Below are 19785 nucleotides of genomic sequence, written 5' to 3' on the forward strand. Positions count from 1 at the left end.
TTTAACACAATTTTACAATGTGATTTTGGACTGTTTAATGAAGGAAAACTCAAAAAGGGGATTGGAGTTAACTAAATAAGAGGACCGCCCCTGGGCCCAGTTAGAGTCAGACATCCTGGCACAGCCCTTTTCTGCCATTCCGAATAAAAACCCCACTCGGGTTTTCGATCAGCAGACCGAGCTTACCTCAATTACGAGATGGCTGAAGGTTGCAGACCATGTTTTTCTCCATTAGGAGGACAAAGGTTGTAGACCATTGCTGAATCTTTTAACCATACCACGTGGTTAAACTCTTAGACTATCGATGCCGACAGAATAAGAACAAGTCTTTGATATTAATTACTAGTCTGCAGCTAGGAATTCGGTATCATTGAACGCGAAGAACAACAACCGCCGAAACATTATATAACAAATGTCACTCTGAACAATCCCTCTAACCACAACCGAGAGAGGGAGAGAGACAGACAATTCTACAAAAGAAACTAACTTTTCACCAGTGATCAAGACGACACACTGAGCGTAAATATATATATTGATTGCAATTGTTCCCGAATGAGTGAGCGTTCATGTGTAAAGGATTAGCATTTAAATTGTTACAATTATCACTCTGTAGTGACTTCTTAGTCGACCCCCACTTCCCCTTTTGTCTAACAAGCCACAATGCCGGTTTAGCCCACTAGGGCACATTCTCCTATCATTTCATGTAACCACATTTACCTTGTTTGTTTGTTTGTTTGTTTATGCATTTCTGTGAATTACTTAGTTAGTAATAAATAAATGATTTAAGACAATTGATGTATGGATGACTCATAGTGAAGACTGGGTTCTTGCAGATAACCAACAATTTATGGCGTTTGGAATGAGACTAAGGTGAGGTAAAGTAAATAATTCATTAATTCGAAGACCAATTGATCAGATAAAATATCTGAAAAGTTATTTTAGGAAATGATAACATTGGGCACTGCGTTCATCCACCTCTGGCCTGCTCGCCTCCCTACCACTGAGGAAGTACAGTTCCCGCTCAGCCCAGTCAAAACTGTTCGCTGCTCTGGCCCCCCAATGGTGGAACAAACTCCCTCACGACGCCAGGACAGCGGAGTCAATCACCACCTTCCGGAGACACCTGAAACCTCACCTCTTCAAGGAATACCTAGGATAGGATAAAGCAATCCTTCTCACCCCCCCCCTTAAATGATTTAGATGCACTATTGTAAAGTGGCTGTTCCACTGATGTCAGAAGGTGAATTCACCAATTTGTAAGTCGCTCTGGATAAGAGCGTCTGCTAAATGACTTAAATGTAAATGTAAATGTAATCTGAATATTTTTCCTTGGTGCCCCGACTTCCTAGTAATTAAGGTTACATGATTAATCAATCTAATCGCGTTATACTAATTACAGAGAATCTTTGATAAAAACTATGTCTTCAGTTAATGATAGTAAAGACACGACACCACCTTCACTCATGCTGCCAAACATACCCTCGTAAAACTGACTATCCTACCGATCCTTGACTTCAGCGAAGTCATTTACTAAATAGCATCAAACATTCTACTCAGCATATTGGATGCAGTCTATCACAGTGCCAAACCCACTGGCTCCAGATTATCTATAAATCTTTGCTAGGTAAAGATAAATCATTGCTAGGTAAAGCTCCACCTTATCTCAGCTCACTGGTCACCATAGCAACACCCACCTGTAGCACGTGCTCCAGCAGGTATATTTCACTGAACATCCCCAAATCCAACACCTCCTTTGGCCGCCTATCCTTTAAACATCAGCTGTCAGAGTAGTTTATCGATCGCTGCAGCTGTAAACAGCCCATCTGTAAATAGCCCATCCAAACAACTACCTACCTCATCCCATATTTGTTTTGTTTTTCTGTTCTTTTGCACACCAGTATTTCTACTTGCACGTCCTCATCTGCACATCTATCACTCCAGTGTTAATTGCTAAATTGTGATTACTTCGCCACTATGGCCTATTTATTGCCTTCCTCCTTACTTCATTTGCACACTCCAGTTTACAGATTTGTCTATTGTGTTATTGACTGTACGTTTGTTTATCCCATGTGTAACTCTGTGTTGTTGTTTTTGTCGCACTGCTTTGCTTTATCTTGGCCAGGTCGCAGTTGTAAATGAGAACTTGTTCTCAACTGACCTACCTGCTTTATTAAAGGTCAAATAAAAATAAATAAATAAAGATATGGTCGACATGTTCGAACTATGCATTCCATGCCTCAACCACAATTTCATGTTATTTTTTCATGATGTAGCCTACATGTTGGTACAAACTTTGTTGTCTGTTGTAACAGTATATTTAGGCATATCAAACACAAGCAAGACACAAATAGTAGGCAGTCTAAAGCAGTCGTTGACAAATAAAGTAAGGAATAATAGCGCACCGGGCGATGCAAAGTGAACTCACCCAATGTCAGACTCTGGCTACCGGTCCGGATATACAGTACCAGTCAAAAGTTTGGACACAACTACTCATTCAAGGGTTTTTCTTTATTTTTACTATTTTCTATGTTGTAGAATAATTGTGAAGACATCAAAACTATTAAATAACACAAATCAAATCAGCCTGACTAACCGGTGTCTGTATGAAGCATCACTACTTTTACAGTGCCCCCTTGAACTTTGCGACCTTTTGCCACATTTCAGGCTTCAAACATAAAGATATAAAACTGTATTTTTGTGAAGAATCAACAACAAGTGGGACACAATCATGAAGTGGAACGACATTTATTGGATATTTCAAACTTTTTTAACAAATCAAAAAATGAAAAATTGGGCGTGCAAAATTATTCAGACCCTTTACTTTCAGTGCAGCAAACTATCTCCAGAAGTTCTGTGAGGATCTCTGAATGATCCAATGTTGACCTAAATGACTAATGATGATAAATACAATCCACCTGTGTGTAATCAAGTCTCCGTATAAATGCACCTGCACTGTGATAGTCTCAGAGGTCCGTTAAAAGTGCAGAGAGCATCATGAAGAACAAGGAACACACCAGGCAGGTCCGAGATACTGTTGTGAAGAAGTTTAAAGCTGGATTTGGATACATAAGATTTCCCAAGCTTTAAACATCCCAAGGAGCACTGTGCAAGCGATAATATTGAAATGGAAGGAGTATCAGACCACTGCAAATCTACCAAGACCTGGCCGTCCCTCTAAACTTTCAGCTCATACAAGGAGAAGACTGATCAGAGATGCAGCCAAGAGGCCCATGATCACTCTGGATGAACTGCAGAGATCTACAGCTGAGGTGGGAGACTCTGTCCATAGGACAACAATCAGTCGTATATTGCACAAATCTGGCCTTTATGGAAGCGTGGCAAGAAGAAAGCCATTTCTTAAAGATATCCATAAAAAGTGTTGTTTAAAGTTTGCCACAAGCCACCTGGGAGACACACCAAACATGTGGAAGAAGGTGCTCTGGTCAGATGAAACCAAAATTGAACTTTTTGGCAACAATGCAAAACGTTATGTTTGGCGTAAAAGCAACACAGCTCATCACCCTGAACACACCATTACCCACTGTCAAACATGGTGGTGGCAGCATCAAGGTTTGGGCATGCTTTTCTTCAGCAGGGACAGGGAAGATGGTTAAAATTGATGGGAAGATGGATGAAGCCAAATACAGGACCAGTCTGGAAGAAAACCTGATGGAGTCTGCAAAAGACCCGACACAGGGAAGGAGATTTGTCTTCCAACAAGACAATGATCCAAAACATAAAGCAAAATCTACAATGGAATGGTTCAAAAATAAACATATCCAGGTGTTAGAATGGCCAAGTCAAAGTCCAGACCTGAATCCAATCGAGAATCTGTGGAAAGAACTGAAAACTGCTGTTCACAAATGCTCTCCATCCAACCTCACTGAGCTCGAGCTGTTTTGCAAGTAGGAATAGGAAAAAATTTCATACCCCAAGCGACTTACAGCTGTAATCGCAGCAAAAGGTGGCGCTACAAAGTATTAACTTAAGGGGGCTGAATAATTTTGCACGCCCAATTTTTCAGTTTTTGATATGTTAAAAAAGTTGGAAATATCCAATAAATGTCGTTCCACTTCATGATTGTGTCCCACTTGTTGTTGATTCTTCACAAAAAAATACAGTTTTATATCTTTATGTTTGAAGCCTGAAATGTGGCAAAAGGTCGCAAAGTTCAAGGGGGCCGAATACTTTCGCAAGGCACTGTATAGCCTCGCTACTGTTTTTCATTGTCTTTTTACTGTTGTTTCTATTTCTTTACTTACCTATGGTTTACCTAATACCACTATTGGTTAGAGCCTGTAAGTAAGCATTTCACTGTAAGGTTGTATTCGGCGCACGTGACACACAAACTTTGGGCCTCCCGGGTGGCGCAGTGGTTAATCAACCTTCGTCTCTCCCGAGCCTGTACGGGAGTTGTAGCGATGAGACAAGTTAGTAGCTACTAAACAATTGGACACCACGAAATTGGGGAGGAAATGGGGTAAAAAAGACAAAAAAACATTTGATTTGATGTAGTAACCAAAAAAAGTGTTAATCAAAACATGTTTTATATTTGAGATTCTTCAAAGTAGCCACCCTTTGCCTTGATGACTTCTCTCCACCAGCTTCACCTGGAATACCTTTCCAACAGTCTTGAAGGAGTTCCCACATGCTGAGCACTTGTTGGCTGCTTTTCCTTCACTCTGTGGTCCAACTCATCCCAAACCATCTCAATTGGGTTGAGGTCAGGTGATTGTGGAGGCCAGGTCATTTAATGCAGCACTCCATCACTTTCCTTCTTGGTTAAATAGCCCTTACACAGCCTGGAGGTGTGTTTTGGGTCGTTGTCCTGTTGAAAAACAAATGAAAGTCCCACTCAGCGAAAACCAGATGGGATGGCGTATCGCTGCAGAATGCTGTGGTAGCCATGCTGGTTAAGTGTGCCTTGAATACTAAATAAATCACAGATTGTGTCACCAGCAAAGCAGCCCCACACCTTCACACCTCCTCCTCCATGCTTCACTGTGGGAACCACGCAAGGGTAGATCATCCGTTCAACTACTCTGCGTCTCACAAAGACATGGCAGTTGGAACCAATAGTCTTCAATTTGGACTCATCAGATCAAAGGACATCGTTCCACCGGTCTAATGTCCATTACTCGTGTTTCTTGGCCCAAGCAAGTTTCTTCTTCTTATTGGCCAAAGCAAGTTTCTTATTATTATTTCTTCTTTTAGTAGTGGTTTCTTTGCAGTAATTCGACCATGAAGACCTGATTCACACAGCCTCCTCTGAACAGTTGATGTTGACATGTGTCTGTTACTTGAACTCTGTGAAGCATTTATTTGGGCTGCAATTTCTGAGGTTGGTAACTCTAATGAACTGGTAACTGGGTAACTCTGGGTCTTCCTTCCCTGTGGTGGTCCTCATGAGAGCCAGTTTCATCATAACGCGTGATGGTTTTTGTGACTGTACTTGAAGAAACTTTCAAAGTTCTTGAAATGTTTTGCATTGACTGAACTTCATGCTTTAAGTGATGATGAACTGTAGTTTCTCTTCTCTTATTTGAGCTGTTCTTGCCATAATATGGACTTGGTCTTTTACCAAATAGAGCTATCTTCTGTATACCACCCCTACCTAGTCACGACATAACTAATTGGCTCAAATGCATTAAGAAGGAAAGAAATTCCACAAATGAACTTTTAACAAGGCTCACCTGTTAATTGAAATGCATTCCAGGTGACTACCTCATGAAGCTTGTTGAGAGAATCCCAAGAGTGTGCAAAGCTGTCATCAAAGCAAAGGGTGGCTACTTTGAAGAATCTCAAATATAAAATATATTTAGATTGTTTAACACTTTTTTGGTTACTACATGATTCCATATGTGTTATTTAATAGTTTTGAAGACTTCACCATTATTCTACAATGAAGAAAATAGTAAAAATAAAGAAAAGGCCTGGAATGTAGGTGTGTCCAAACTTTTGACTGGTACCGTACATGCTCGGCTGCCTAGAACATTCAGCTGCCCAGAGGTGGAACAGCTAGGTAGTCTATTCGTGTGGTACTTGCATGATCATTGAGTGGTTAAAACACAGATCGTTTTTTGCCCCAGTGCAAAACTCAAGTGAGGAACTCTGGCTTGTGGCTACGATATGGCAGCAACTATAAAGATTAGCATACATGATCACACAAAAGGTTCATTGTTTTTGCTCCAATGCCATGTGTAGGGATTGTGTCCTGCTTGTGCTATTGCAATATCCGTTACAGACAGAGAAGGTTGTATAGCCTTCAACAACAACAAAATGTGAATGTTAATTTAAATCGCTGCAGTTTTTTTTCCAGCTGTTCAGGAGTATGAGGCAGAAGTAGTCCACATCATCATCGACCAGGAGAGGGTGAGCAAAGAGAAAAACGTAAAAGGGGAGAAATCTCTGAATTTGTAGCCAAGGCCCTGAAAAAAAGCAGTGAAACAGGTTTCTAGGTCCAAAGTTGAATTTGAGGGTTCTATAGTATTGAATCACAGCTCTTTTAAAGTTTCAGACGTGTCCTTTCATGTCAGCAGAATTTGTCCAGATTGATTAGTGACACAAGATACTATTTTTTGACCAACAAAAATGACACACACCACAAGCCTGACTGGTGTACAGTATGACATCTATACAACAATTTCAAAACTGCCCATTTAAGGTAACACAGCCCTCCCATGTTTCACAGCATTGAAATGACAAGTATGGACTGCTACTCATCTAACTAATGCTGTGAGTGCTGTTGACAGTGTGAGAAACACATTATATCATTCCGTTTATTTACAAGGGTCTAGCTGGCTCCAACTTCTAAGTTATAGATCTGGTGTGTGGCACAATCAAACATGGTTTCCAGACGATGTTTGCTCTGTTTGGGAACACAGAGTAGTTCAACTGAAAATTCTGTGAAAAATGTCCTGTTGTCAACAGTAATTCTTGAAAACTCAACCTATTCATAGAAAAAGCAACAAATCAATCAGTTTAATTTGGCAGTACGCCGACAGCAGTTCCACAATGCTCTTTATCAAGATTGTACCTTCCTCATCCACTTCTCTGAACTTGTTGTTTCTGAGTAGCTGTCTGACCATGCCCAACCAGCCCAGTCAGTTCTTAGTCACTGTGGGTACTGCGTAGCTGGTCCATTGACAAATCATCAACTCAGCCAGGTTGGACACGGAGAGGGCCGAAGGCTCTGATCAATATACCTGGTTGACTCAGTTTACTGAGAAAAAGGAGCGGACATTTTGTTTTCCTGGCCCTGCGATGACAAACAGCAGGCTCAGTCGGTCAGAGACCACGATGCTAGTAAAGAGTCTGACGTATCATACCCCTTCCTTCAGGCCTGACTGGATAGAGGCAAGCAGCCCTGTTTCCTTGTGTACAACTGAAATGATCATAATACTGTGATTGCAGTCCACTCCACTGCATGTGCTCAGCTGACCCTCAATGTAAAAGTCCATTAGCAGAACCATTCCCAGCTCCCTGCAGTGGCACGGGGCTGGTGTTGTGTACTCTGGGTACTCTGAACTGGTCTACAGAGGCCTACAGACGGCACCACATAATTAAAAGGGCAAGAAGAATTACATGTGGTGTTAAAATGAGTTCAGAGTGTAATCAGATTAAAGATTATAACATGATTCCTAGATTACAGACCTGTAATCTAACTCTCTGATCTCGTGTTTCAGAGAACCTACAGTCATTCCCATTTCACACACCGAAATCCCTCTGGGACAATTAGTGTTTCAATTATTATGAAAAATATTAACTTTTCATAATATGGGGTAGGGGTATCATCGATATATTCCTCTGGCTCTAGTTTTATTTTATCTTGAGTATTGTCCAGTTATATGGTCAAGTGATGCAAAGAAAGACTGAGTTAAGCTGCAGATGGCCAAGAACAGAGCGGTACACACACACACACACACACACACACACACACGTCCATGTATGTACATTGTAAAGTCTTTAGTCTGTAATATAAATGTTTGTTATGTTTCGGACCCCTGTAAGGCTATCTGTCGCCATTGACGTCAGCTAATGGGGATCCTGATGAATCTAAAATCTAAATATCCTCTCTCATTCTACACATCTGTTGCACACATAGGATTGCATGCTGGATAGCACAAATAAAACACATGACCAGACAGTCACTATTTGTCATAGCTGGCAATGTTATCTCTGTCACTTGTATGGGATGGGTTGTTTTACGGTCACAGAGATCTTGCTAGAGGCTAGGGGGTAACATGTCACCATGTCCCAAAACAAATGGTTTTCCTGATAACACTAGGGGAGAGCTAGCTTAATGCCTTCTGTTGTGTTTCTATGAAAGAGAGTAGAGCATTTGTTGATTTCAAAAGAATAGGGTATTCACGTTCAATTAATCTTGGGCTATTAGTCTGGGGTGACCCAGGAGCTGAGAGTGAATTGTTTTTTAATGAACTCTGATGGCTTTAACTTTCTCTATCTTTGTTCTCAGCAAACATGATAACATTGACCTCCATGTTATAATAACCTTTTCTGGAGACCAGGTAATGGAAGCTGATTGATTTGACTTTAAAAGTGGAAATATTACCTTCAAACTCAATCTTTCAAAGATCTGGGTTCTCTCAGGCTATAATAATGTTTGTTCTCCTGCATCTCAAGTGGTCCCAAAATAGGGACAAGGGGGCTGTACTGACTCTCATGAAATTAAATGTCATTTGCGTAGATTTGGTGGAGGAAGAATTTTTGGAGCCAGGGTCAGAACAGAGTAGAATAGGTTTGTCTTAATTTGAGGCTTGGAAAAACCCTGCTCTGGGATTTCCCAATGGTTCGAATGAGTCATAAGAACATCAAGACAAGGAATCATGACAGGGCATGATTTCTATAATCTTTCTCTTAGTGTTTCAACTCATTCCTAACTCCTTCTCCCCTAGCTCCTCACACTAGTTCCCTGTCTTTTTCAGTAATTTCCTGAAGATACCAAGCAGAGGAAGTTATATTTTGCTGAATGTGTGGCTGTCACACCTGGCCCCTGGCATGACTGTACTGTCACACAAAGCAGCCCTGACAGCCAAACAGTCAGCTGCTGTCACTAAGCTGAATGTATGGCCACCTCCTATGGTTGTAACAGAATAACATTAAAGTTTCACACGGCACACACTTCAGAAAACAGCTGGTGGTATACACAACATAGTATAGGATAGGCTACAGGATAGTACAGTTTAGACTCCCCCACTTTCCACCAGGGCTAGCTGCCTCTGTTGCATGACTTTTCATATGTATGAGTGTGTGCCAGACCATCCAATTACCACAGGGATAATATCTGCATTGAGTGGAGGCCCGTATGGAAAGTGAGACGCTTAGTTCACTGAGAGATTACTCATGTTGTTTTCTCTCTCTCTTACTAGCTCTCTCTCTCTTCAATTTGCTTTATTGGCATGATGTAACAATGTACATATTGCCAAAGCTTACCTTGGAGATTTACAATATTAACATAATTAATAATGTTAATAAATATTGTCAACGGGATAACAGTAACAACAATCATCAAGGGTCAAAATAACCAAACATTTAACAATAAGCATAGAGGACATGTGCTGATTGGTTGGGCTGTCAGACACTGTGCCTCATATCTCTCTCTCTCTCTCCCAAATAATTGGGGAGTGCAAGTGCCGAGAAGACATCCACTTAGCTGTTGAACTGCAAGAGGCTTTACAGAAATTGTGGAAAAGGGGAATCAAATAGGTAAGAACAGCTGGGAAACTATTTTAGAAAGGATAGACCTAAGGCTTACCTATAGGTCAATGTCTGACAAAGACAAACATGTTGTTGAACAAGAGGGTAGGACCGAGAGATGAGCCCTTTTTCCACCCTCCCATCAGTTTAGTATGACAGAGAAAGTGTAGATGAGGACAGGTTACATTGTTTTGTATATAACGGATGGATATGCACTTGATCTAGCCTACAGTATCTCTCCTTTTAAAACTCTGTATTGGCCATGCATGAGATACTGCATGAAGGCGAGTTACCATAGATGGCGGAGATATTTTACACATCTACAGCGTTTACTGACACACAACCTGTGTGCCTCAGTTGATAGAGCAGGGCGCTCACAATGCCAAGAATCGTGGGTTTGATTCTTGCTGGGGCCACCCATACAAATAATTTATGCACGCATTAATGTAAGTTGCTCTCCAGCCTACTCAGATATTCCCTTGGATGTCTACAGTGTCCAAGAGAAGAAGTGCCCCTACATTGTTCTGCAATCAAAAAATCCCTTTACACTGGACTTGGCTACACTTACACAGGGAAATGTACCTTGCTCACATCCTTTCTTGGCGCATGGCAGTGTTGACCAAATAAAAGTGACATTGACACTTAGTCAAAGCATTATATTTAATTTCCCTAAATACCTTTCCCTACTTCCAGATACCTGAGAAGATGATGAAGAAACAAATTAATTCACTCTCCATAATGCCATACGGCCAGTGCCAGCCCATCGCCAAATGTTTAGCTAGCTAGATAAACGTTAGCATATTCACTAGCTAGCAAAACGTAGCTAGCTAGCTAAGGAAACTGCACTAACTCGGCAGCTAACACAGACCCCTGTTTCATGGAAATAGATCCATTGTGATTTTATTATAATGTCAATACTATCTACAGTGGTTAGCAAGCTTGGAGGAACTATTTAGTGTTGTGTGCATTGCGTCTGTGCACTTACTCAGCTTCCATCGAACAGCCTACATTGCATATGAAGTGTGACTGGCTCATGACATTTAACTGTGGATGTACAGAGAAAATGCCCCCTTCTTTCATTTTTGTTGTCACTCCTGTTGGCTCCCCCACGTGGGAGTTTGTGCTCTCTGATTGGCTCAAAGTCAAGTTCTCTGTGTGTTTCATGCTTTAGATGCACCTCTCTTTGCCACAGAGACAAAATGTTTCTGTTTTAATGTAACTGCCCAGTGTTTACAGATTTCTATGAAATATGATTCCTTTTATTACAAATTGTCTCTATGGGGCAGAGAGAACATTTTACAGTTTTAGCATTTGTTTCCTGCAATTCTACAGTACACATTTTGCCATGGTTTATGTCATGGCTATCTGAGTGACTCAAACATTATATCAAAATCAATTCTCCCTCACTGTCTGTTTTTTATTCGGATGATTGTTAGTTCTCAAAGATGATCTTATTAAAAATTATACAGCGCCATTATCTTTTCTACATACTTTATATATGATTTTAGTCATTTAAGTTGACACTGAAAACATTATAGCATCCAGAACATCTTATTTTTATGGCAGCCATGATTTAGCAGCTGCGGCCCGCCTTTGCTAAATTTATGTAAGGGAAACACTGATAAATACTGTATATACTTCCAGAAAATATGCCTATTTTATGAAGATTACGCAAAGTCACGCATCTTCTATGAGCAGACGCTATTTGGCTTGCGCTGATTGGGTTGTTTGTCTAGGATATCACTTATCTATTTTGCCCCACTCAATGGGGGTACCACAGGGTTCAATTCTCGGGCCGACTCTTTTCTCTGTATATATCAATGATGTCGCTCTTGCTGCGGGCGATTCCCTGATCCACCTCTACGCAGGCGACCCCATTCTGTATACTTCTGGCCCTTCCTTGGACACTGTGCTAACTAACCTTCAAACGAGCTTCAATGCCATACAACACTCCTTCCGTGGCCTCCAACCACTCTTAAACGCTAGTAAAAACCAAATGCATGCTTTTCAACCGTTCGCTGCCCGCACCCACCCGACTAGCATCACCACCCTCGACGGTTCCGACCTAGAATATGTGGACAACTATAAATACCTAGGTGTCTGGCTAGACTGTAAACTCTCCTTCCAGACTCATATTAAACATCTCCAATCCAAAATCGGCTTTCTATTTCGCCACAAAGCCTCCTTCACTCACGCCGCCAAACTTACCCTAGTAAAACTGACTATCCTACCTATGGCGGCGTCATCTACAAAATAGCTTCCAAAACTCTACTCAGCAAACTAGATGCAGTCTATCACAATGCCATCCGTTTTGTTACCAAATCACCTTATACCACCCACCACTGCGACCTGTATGCTCTAGTCGGCTGGCCCTTGTTACATATTCGTTGCCAGACCCAATGGCTCCAGGTCATCTATAAGTCTATGCTCGGTAAAGCTCTGCCTTAAGCTCCGCCTTATCTCAGTTCACTGGTCACGATAACAACACCCACCCGTAGCACAGGTTCCAGCAGGTATATCTCACTGCTCATCCCCAAGCCAACACCTCATTTGGCCACCTTTCCTTCCAGTTCTCTGCTGCCAGTGACTGGAACGAATTGCAAAAATCGCTGAAGTTGGAGACTTTTATTTCCCTCACCAACTTTAAACATCAACTATCTGAGCAGCTAACTGATCACTGCAGCTGTACATAGTCCATCTGTAAATAGCCCACCCAATTTACCTACCTCTTCCCCATACTGCTTTTATTTTATTTACTTTTCTGCTCTTTTGCACACCAGTATCTCTACTTGCACATCATCATCTGCTCATTTATCACTCCAGTGTTAATCTGCTAAATTGTAATTATTCCCTCCTATGGCCTATTTATTGCCTACCTCCTCATGCCTTTTGCACACACGGTATATAGACATTTTTTTCTACTGTGTCACAGATTTCCTCCTCTTCCTCTGAAGAGGTGTAGCAAGGATCGGACCAATACGCAGCGTGGTAAGTGTCCATGTTTTAATAGAAAAGACTGAACATGACACAAATACAAAATAACAAAGTGAAATGGAAACGAAACAGTCCCGTGTGGCACAAACACTGACACAGGAAACAATCACCCACAAAATACCCAGAGAATATGGCTGCCTAAATATGGTTCCCAATCAGAGACAACGATAAACACCTGCCTCTAACTGAGAACCAATCTCGGCAACCATAAACCTACATCAACACCTAGATGTAAACAACCCCATAAATCTACAAAAAACCCTAGACAGTAGAAACACCCTCTATGAGACAAAAACACACATATCACCCATCTCACACCCCGACCAAAATAATAAAGAAAACAAAGAATACTAAGGTCAGGCTGTGACATACTGTGTCATTGACTTGTTTGTGTTATTGGCTTGTTTATTGTTTACTCCATGTGTAACTCTGTGTTGTTGTCTGTGTCACACTACTTTGCTTTATCTTGGCCAGGTCGCAGTTGCAAATGAGAACATGTTCTCAACTAGCCTACCTGGTTAAATAAAGGTGAAATAAAAAATAAATCTGACTGTGTCCCTGTTGCACAGGCAATAACTGCTGCACAAGACTTTATGGGCAGAATCCCATCTACAGAGAGCCTATTCAGTTCTTATCCACAGTGGCTATCTTCGTTTCCTATCATGTCTCCCGGTGTTAAGCCTGGTGGTGACATATGACTGTCTCTCGGGAAAATCTTTATCCAGATACTGTCAGAGTCATGCAGGACACGTTGAATTTATTTTGCCAATAGATTTGTTGCGCTGCCAGACTCAGAAGAAAATGAAAATATGTGGTTTTCGGGCAATGGCTTTATGGGATAGCTAGCAACTTGTAAACAATTACCCATTCCTTTATGAGTACTAATTTAATAGTACTATTAAACAAATGTAATAGTTCAATAATTTTCTACAACAAAAAAATGAATATTGTGATGGTAATGAATTGTTTATGATGATAATTATTAGTGGGCTTAAATCGCTAGCCAGCCACTCTTACCTACACTCTGGGTTGTTCAGATGACCCAACTGCTGGGTTGCAGGCATTGGGTCACTTCGTTGGGTTGTTGCTGCTGAGTTATTGATAGAAAAATCTTCCTAAAAACTATATTTAGGTCTTTTCTTCATTAGTCTACTGTTGATACAGACCCAACATGTTCTGCATGTCAGCAGTCTCGTTAAGATATTGGACTTTGAAGAAGCAAAGTGTCACTTGCCACATCATCATGAAGATGCATTTTTAAATCAAATTATGCATTTTGGGTCATTGTGATGATGTGGCTAGTGAAACCCAAAAGGTTATACTCCTTTACTTCTAAGAATGTAGGCTAGCCTATAGATGTGACAAGATGACCAGGTGATGTGTCTGAACATCCATAGGACTACACTAGCCCCTTTCCTTTTTATGCCATAGCTTTTTTAGTTTCCAAGCAGATCCCAAATGTAGGTCTTTCAACTTGGCCCATTTTCTGTGAGCAAGCCAGTGTGTAAATGGAGGATTTCTATATTGAGGCACACATTATTTCTTTCAGAACATTGGCTAAAAGGACCAGAGAGGTACTGTAGAGCCAAACAATGTCAGCAGAGGTTAATGTAATATATTTATGCCCATCCCAGGTCATACAACTCCAGTATGGTTCCCTCTGCAAACCGGGAACCTGTGCAAGTCGGGACCCTAAGCAATCGACTCCATATTTCCATGATTGATTTGGCTTTTTGTTTTGGGCACCTTGGACGGTTCCAATGTCGATCATATTGCAAATAGGCATTTTCAAAACCTCTGTGTTTTGTTCACAGAACTGTGATTGGTAGGAATGTGTAGCATCAATCATAATGCAACATACTCATATTCACAAGAGGTGAATGTGTTGTTGTGAATCCAGCACTGCAGCTGGAAGGAGTGGGGAATTTTGCAGCGTACCAAAAAATTAGAGTCTGAGATAAGAATAGGCAATAACAAGAAGGCTACCCAGGGTAGGCTAGGCCTAATACTGCTGTTGTGAACAACCCAATACACTGACTCTCTCTTTAGCCTTGCACAGTGACATCACATTAGTTTAGATTATTACATAAACACACTCCCCAATACACTGACTCTATCTCTTTAGCCTTGCACAGTGACATCACATTAGGTTAGATTATTACATAAACACACTCCCCAATACACTGACTCTCTCTCTTTAGCCTTGCACAGTGACATCACATTAGTTTAGATTATTACATAAACACACTCCCCAATACACTGACTCTCTCTCTTTAGCCTTGCACAGTGACATCACATTAGGTTAGATTATTACATAAACACACTCCCCAATACACTGACTCTCTCTCTTTAGCCTTGCACAGTGACATCACATTAGGTTAGATTATTACATAAACACACTCCCCAATACACTGACTCTATCTCTTTAGCCTTGCACAGTGACATCACATTAGGTTAGATTATTACATAAACACACTCCCCAATACACTGACTCTCTCTCTTTAGCCTTGCACAGTGACATCACATTAGGTTAGATTATTACATAAACACACTCCCCAATACACTGACTCTATCTCTTTAGCCTTGCACAGTGACATCACATTAGGTTAGATTATTACATAAACACACTCCCCAATACACTGACTCTCTCTCTTTAGCCTTGCACAGTGACATCACATTAGGTTAGATTATTACATAAACACACTCCCCAATACACTGACTCTATCTCTTTAGCCTTGCACAGTGACATCACATTAGGTTAGATTATTACATAAACACACTCCCCAATACACTGACTCTCTCTCTTTAGCCTTGCACAGTGACATCACATTAGTTTAGATTATTACATAAACACACTCCCCAATACACTGACTCTATCTCTTTAGCCTTGCACAGTGACATCACATTAGGTTAGATTATTACATAAACACACTCCCCAATACACTGACTCTCTCTCTTTAGCCTTGCACAGTGACATCACATTAGTTTAGATTATTACATAAACACACTCCCCAATACACTGACTCTATCTCTTTAGCCTTGCACAGTGACATCACATTAGGTTAGATTATTACATAAACACACTCCCCAATACACTGACTCTATCTCTTTAGCCTTGCACAGTGACATCACATTAGGTTAGATTATTACATAAACACACTCCCCAATACACTGACTCTCTCTTTAGCCTTGCACAGTGACATCACATTAGGTTAGATTATTACATAAACACACTCCCCAATACACTGACTCTCTCTTTAGCCTTGCACAGTGACATCACATTAGGTTAGATTATTACATAAACACACTCCCCAATACACTGACTCTATCTCTTTAGCCTTGCACAGTGACATCACATTAGGTTAGATTATTACATAAACACACTCCCCAATACACTTACTCTATCTCTTTAGCCTTGCACAGTGACATCACATTAGGTTAGATTATTACATAAACACACTCCCCAATACACTTACTCTATCTCTTTAGCCTTGCACAGTGACATCACATTAGGTTAGATTTATACATAAACACACTCCCCAATACACTGACTCTCTCTCTTTAGCCTTGCACAGTGACATCACATTAGTTTAGATTATTACATAAACACACTCCCCAATACACTGACTCTATCTCTTTAGCCTTGCACAGTGACATCACATTAGTTTAGATTATTACATAAACACACTCCCCAATACACTGACTCTCTCTCTTTAGCCTTGCACAGTGACATCACATTAGGTTAGATTATTACATAAACACACTCCCCAATACACTGACTCTATCTCTTTAGCCTTGCACAGTGACATCACATTAGGTTAGATTATTACATAAACACACTCCCCAATACACTGACTCTATCTCTTTAGCCTTGCACAGTGACATCACATTAGGTTAGATTATTACATAAACACACTCCCCAATACACTGACTCTCTCTCTCTTTAGCCTTGCACAGTGACATCACATTAGGTTAGATTATTACATAAACACACTCCCCAATACACTGACTCTCTCTCTTTAGCCTTGCACAGTGACATCACATTAGGTTAGATTATTACATTGGCTGAATATATCAGCCTACTACAAAACATGTTTTGCTGAAGTCCAAAACCTTCATTTGTGTAAACATGTGACTTAGAGGAGGTGGAGTGTTTACTACTTTCTGCCCCTGCTCAGTCAAATTCCTGATTTCAATGGCATAAGCTCCAACATACATTACTATGCCTGTTTAACACAGCATGTGTAATAATAAGTATGTAGCTACCTGTTCTGAACAAAATATTGACTGACTAATTCAGTGGTTCCCATTCCCAACCTTTTTAGGTTACTGTATGACCAACCAAATTTTACTCTGCCACGAGTACCCCTGGAGTACCCCCTCATGTGCATTTAACCAGTAAGTCTATGGTCTCATCAGTTTTCTCAAGTACCCCCTGTGGATAGGCCAAGTACCACCGCTGGGAACCAGTGATTTTCACCCAAACAGATACATGGCATATGCATTGTCACACAAGGAGATGCAATTTAGGACCACATTGACGAATGAATACAACATCTCTGCTTGACCGAGAGCTATGTTGCACTAGGATAATTGCTTATGGTTCTTTGCTACAGTAATTATGTAATTTGTTCTAAGGCGTTGGCAGAGCAAACTCAGCATCAACAGTCGACCACATAGCAGTCAACACTGTAGAAAATAAATAATGCGTGCGCTGTGGATTGATGCCTAGCAGACGCGCGGCGGGTGGACACCCTACCGGTGCCAAAAGGCAAAGTGATGATGGCTTGTGATGCAGCCCATTAAGCTACCACTTATGATCAAAATTGTGGACAATTCTGTTTAAGAGTTTGAAGCACTCAACCCCGAAACAGAACCCAACAAGGAACGTAAACCTACACTGGCTAGTCGTCCATTCGGACAAGCAAATTAATAGAATAAACGGCATCCCATACCTAGCAAGAGCAGTTTCACCTCCCTTGCCGCCTTCTCTCCATCCTCGCGGAGATTTTTATCAATCATCTTTGATCTCTCCGCGGCCGCTTTATCTTCTGCACTTAATGTACAACCCATGTTTCCAAAAGCACGCGCGCACTGACGGCCGGCGCAAGGATTCTTGAAGGATTTCGTCTTGGCTGCTGTTTGATACGCCAACAAAAAAGAAACGGTTATTCAAAATCCTTCCTGTCCTGTTCAAGAGACGTGCGCGTGAAAATGTTGTAGTCTAGTCTAGTTCAATCCAAATGGCACGCACAAATTGTCGTTATTCTGAGTGATATAAACAAATGTTCCGTCAATACCTAGCTATATCCTTTTGGTCGCAGAGCAATCTTCTTGGAGATGCTACTTCAAGGAATACCACTGAAAGTTGCAGTCAATTCTCAGGTGGCGTATACGAATTGGTTCTGTAGTATTGACCATTGGTAATCAATTCTGACAGTCGCACCGATATAAGCTAGTCAATCGTATTCCTCGTTCGTTCGTTTCTTTCGACCAAGTGAAGGTAGGTGGAATGTAATCACATGGATGTGTTCCTAGCGAGCGACTGCGCTCCCAGACTCAACCGCGCAGTCAAGTGAACATATCCAGTGGAAATCCAGACAAACTGGCGCACTCCAGCTGCCAACCTGCTGCTTGCCTTCTACGGGAATTTGTTGACACCCTTTCTGTGCTCAGTTGATATAATATATCATATTTATATATATATCAACATTGTGTGTCGTAGATTTAACAAATGGTTGATAGACCACTGTTGGTACGTTTTCTGCAGTAAAGGGAGGCAATAGCCTAGTGCCAAATGCATCCTATTTGAAACCCTGCTGTATAAATGCCGTGATTTGCACGTCTCTTGTCTTATGGGAAATGTAGGCAATTATGTAGTAGCCTACCTCAACTCCATGGAGTACACATACCTTTTAGTAAATGGTAATCAAATACAACCACCGACTGTTTCCTTGTTTTAATTGGCACATGCGCATTCGCGCTGTTGCCATTTTAGAGCAACAGCCATAAGGAAACAGTCTGTGGTTTTATTTGATTGACGTTTTATTAAAAAGTATGGATTTCAGCAAATAAAGAAAGGCACTTATCATCAGAGGACAAACATAGGTACACGACAAGGGTTTAATAATTTACATGTTTGAAGTTTCGACTAATAGCGACTCCGAGTCGTATTCATTTAAAAAACTAGTCTGCGCTCAAAGTTGAGGCAGCCAATTTGGCGAGCAATTATGGGAATATACTGTAAATAGGTTAGGTAGAGGGTGAGGACTGCAATGATCTGCGTGAGCATCATCATTCACTGGGATAATATTCATGGTGGTCTAATTATAGGAATCCATGTTTTTTTCCAGATGATAAATAAGAAATGTGTCCATATATCTAAATGAACATGGGATGGGATGACTATGAAACCTCTCCACCAGCAATGGACTGCACTAAACATAAGCATGTTGTTTTAATACTGGTTAAAGAAGATTTATGATTCATATGAATAACTACTGTGTCTGAAATGTTTGGATACAGGACTGTTTTGCTAGCACAGGCTGGAATATGTTCCGGGATTCATCCGATGGCATTGAGGAGTACACCACATCAGTCATTGGCTTCAGCAATAAGTGCATCGATGACATCATCCCCACAGTGACCGTACGTACATACCCCAACCAGAAGCCACGGATTACAGGCAACATCCGCACTGAGCGAAAGGCTAGAGCTGCCGCTTTCAAGGAGCGTGACTCTTACCCAGAAGCTTATAAGAAATTCCGCTATGCCCTCCGCCAAACCATCAAACAGGCAAAGCTTCAATACAGGACTAAGATCTAATGTTTATTATATTATAATTAAGTCTATGATTTGATATTTGACAGAGCAGTCTGAGCGGTGGTAGGCAGAAGCAGGCTTATAAGCATTCATTCAAACAGCACTTTCCTGCGTTTGCCAGCAGCTCTTAGCAATGCTTGAAGCACAGCGCTGTTTATGACTTCAAGCCAATCAACTCCCGAGATTAGGCAATACTATAGTGCCTATAAGAACATCCAATAGTCAAAGGTGTATGAAATACAAATGGTATAG

At 41.0% G+C, this 19785-nt stretch overlaps 1 protein-coding gene across 3 annotated transcripts in view; it reads right to left on the reverse strand.

Annotated features, from left to right (window-relative positions):
• The window catches only part of gnai2b (guanine nucleotide binding protein (G protein), alpha inhibiting activity polypeptide 2b), a 94182-nt gene extending 75705 nt beyond the window's left edge, over positions 1-18477 (reverse strand). Inside the window, exons 1-2 of one of the 3 annotated variants that reach the window (XM_064966880.1) lie at positions 18012-18474; positions 17667-17849 (exon numbers count right to left, since the gene is read on the reverse strand). In XM_064966880.1, coding sequence (XP_064822952.1) covers positions 17667-17784 — 118 coding nt within the window. In that variant the 5' untranslated portion in view covers positions 17785-17849; positions 18012-18474. Of the gene's footprint in view, positions 1-10702; positions 10762-17666 lie in introns of those variants that run through there. The other 2 variants (XM_064966883.1, XM_064966882.1) reach the window with 2 other exon arrangements.
• Between the last annotated feature and the right edge of the window lie 1308 nt (positions 18478-19785).

The sequence above is a fragment of the Oncorhynchus masou genome, chromosome 5 (assembly GCF_036934945.1).
Source record: "Oncorhynchus masou masou isolate Uvic2021 chromosome 5, UVic_Omas_1.1, whole genome shotgun sequence".
Lineage (NCBI taxonomy): Eukaryota > Metazoa > Chordata > Actinopteri > Salmoniformes > Salmonidae > Oncorhynchus > Oncorhynchus masou.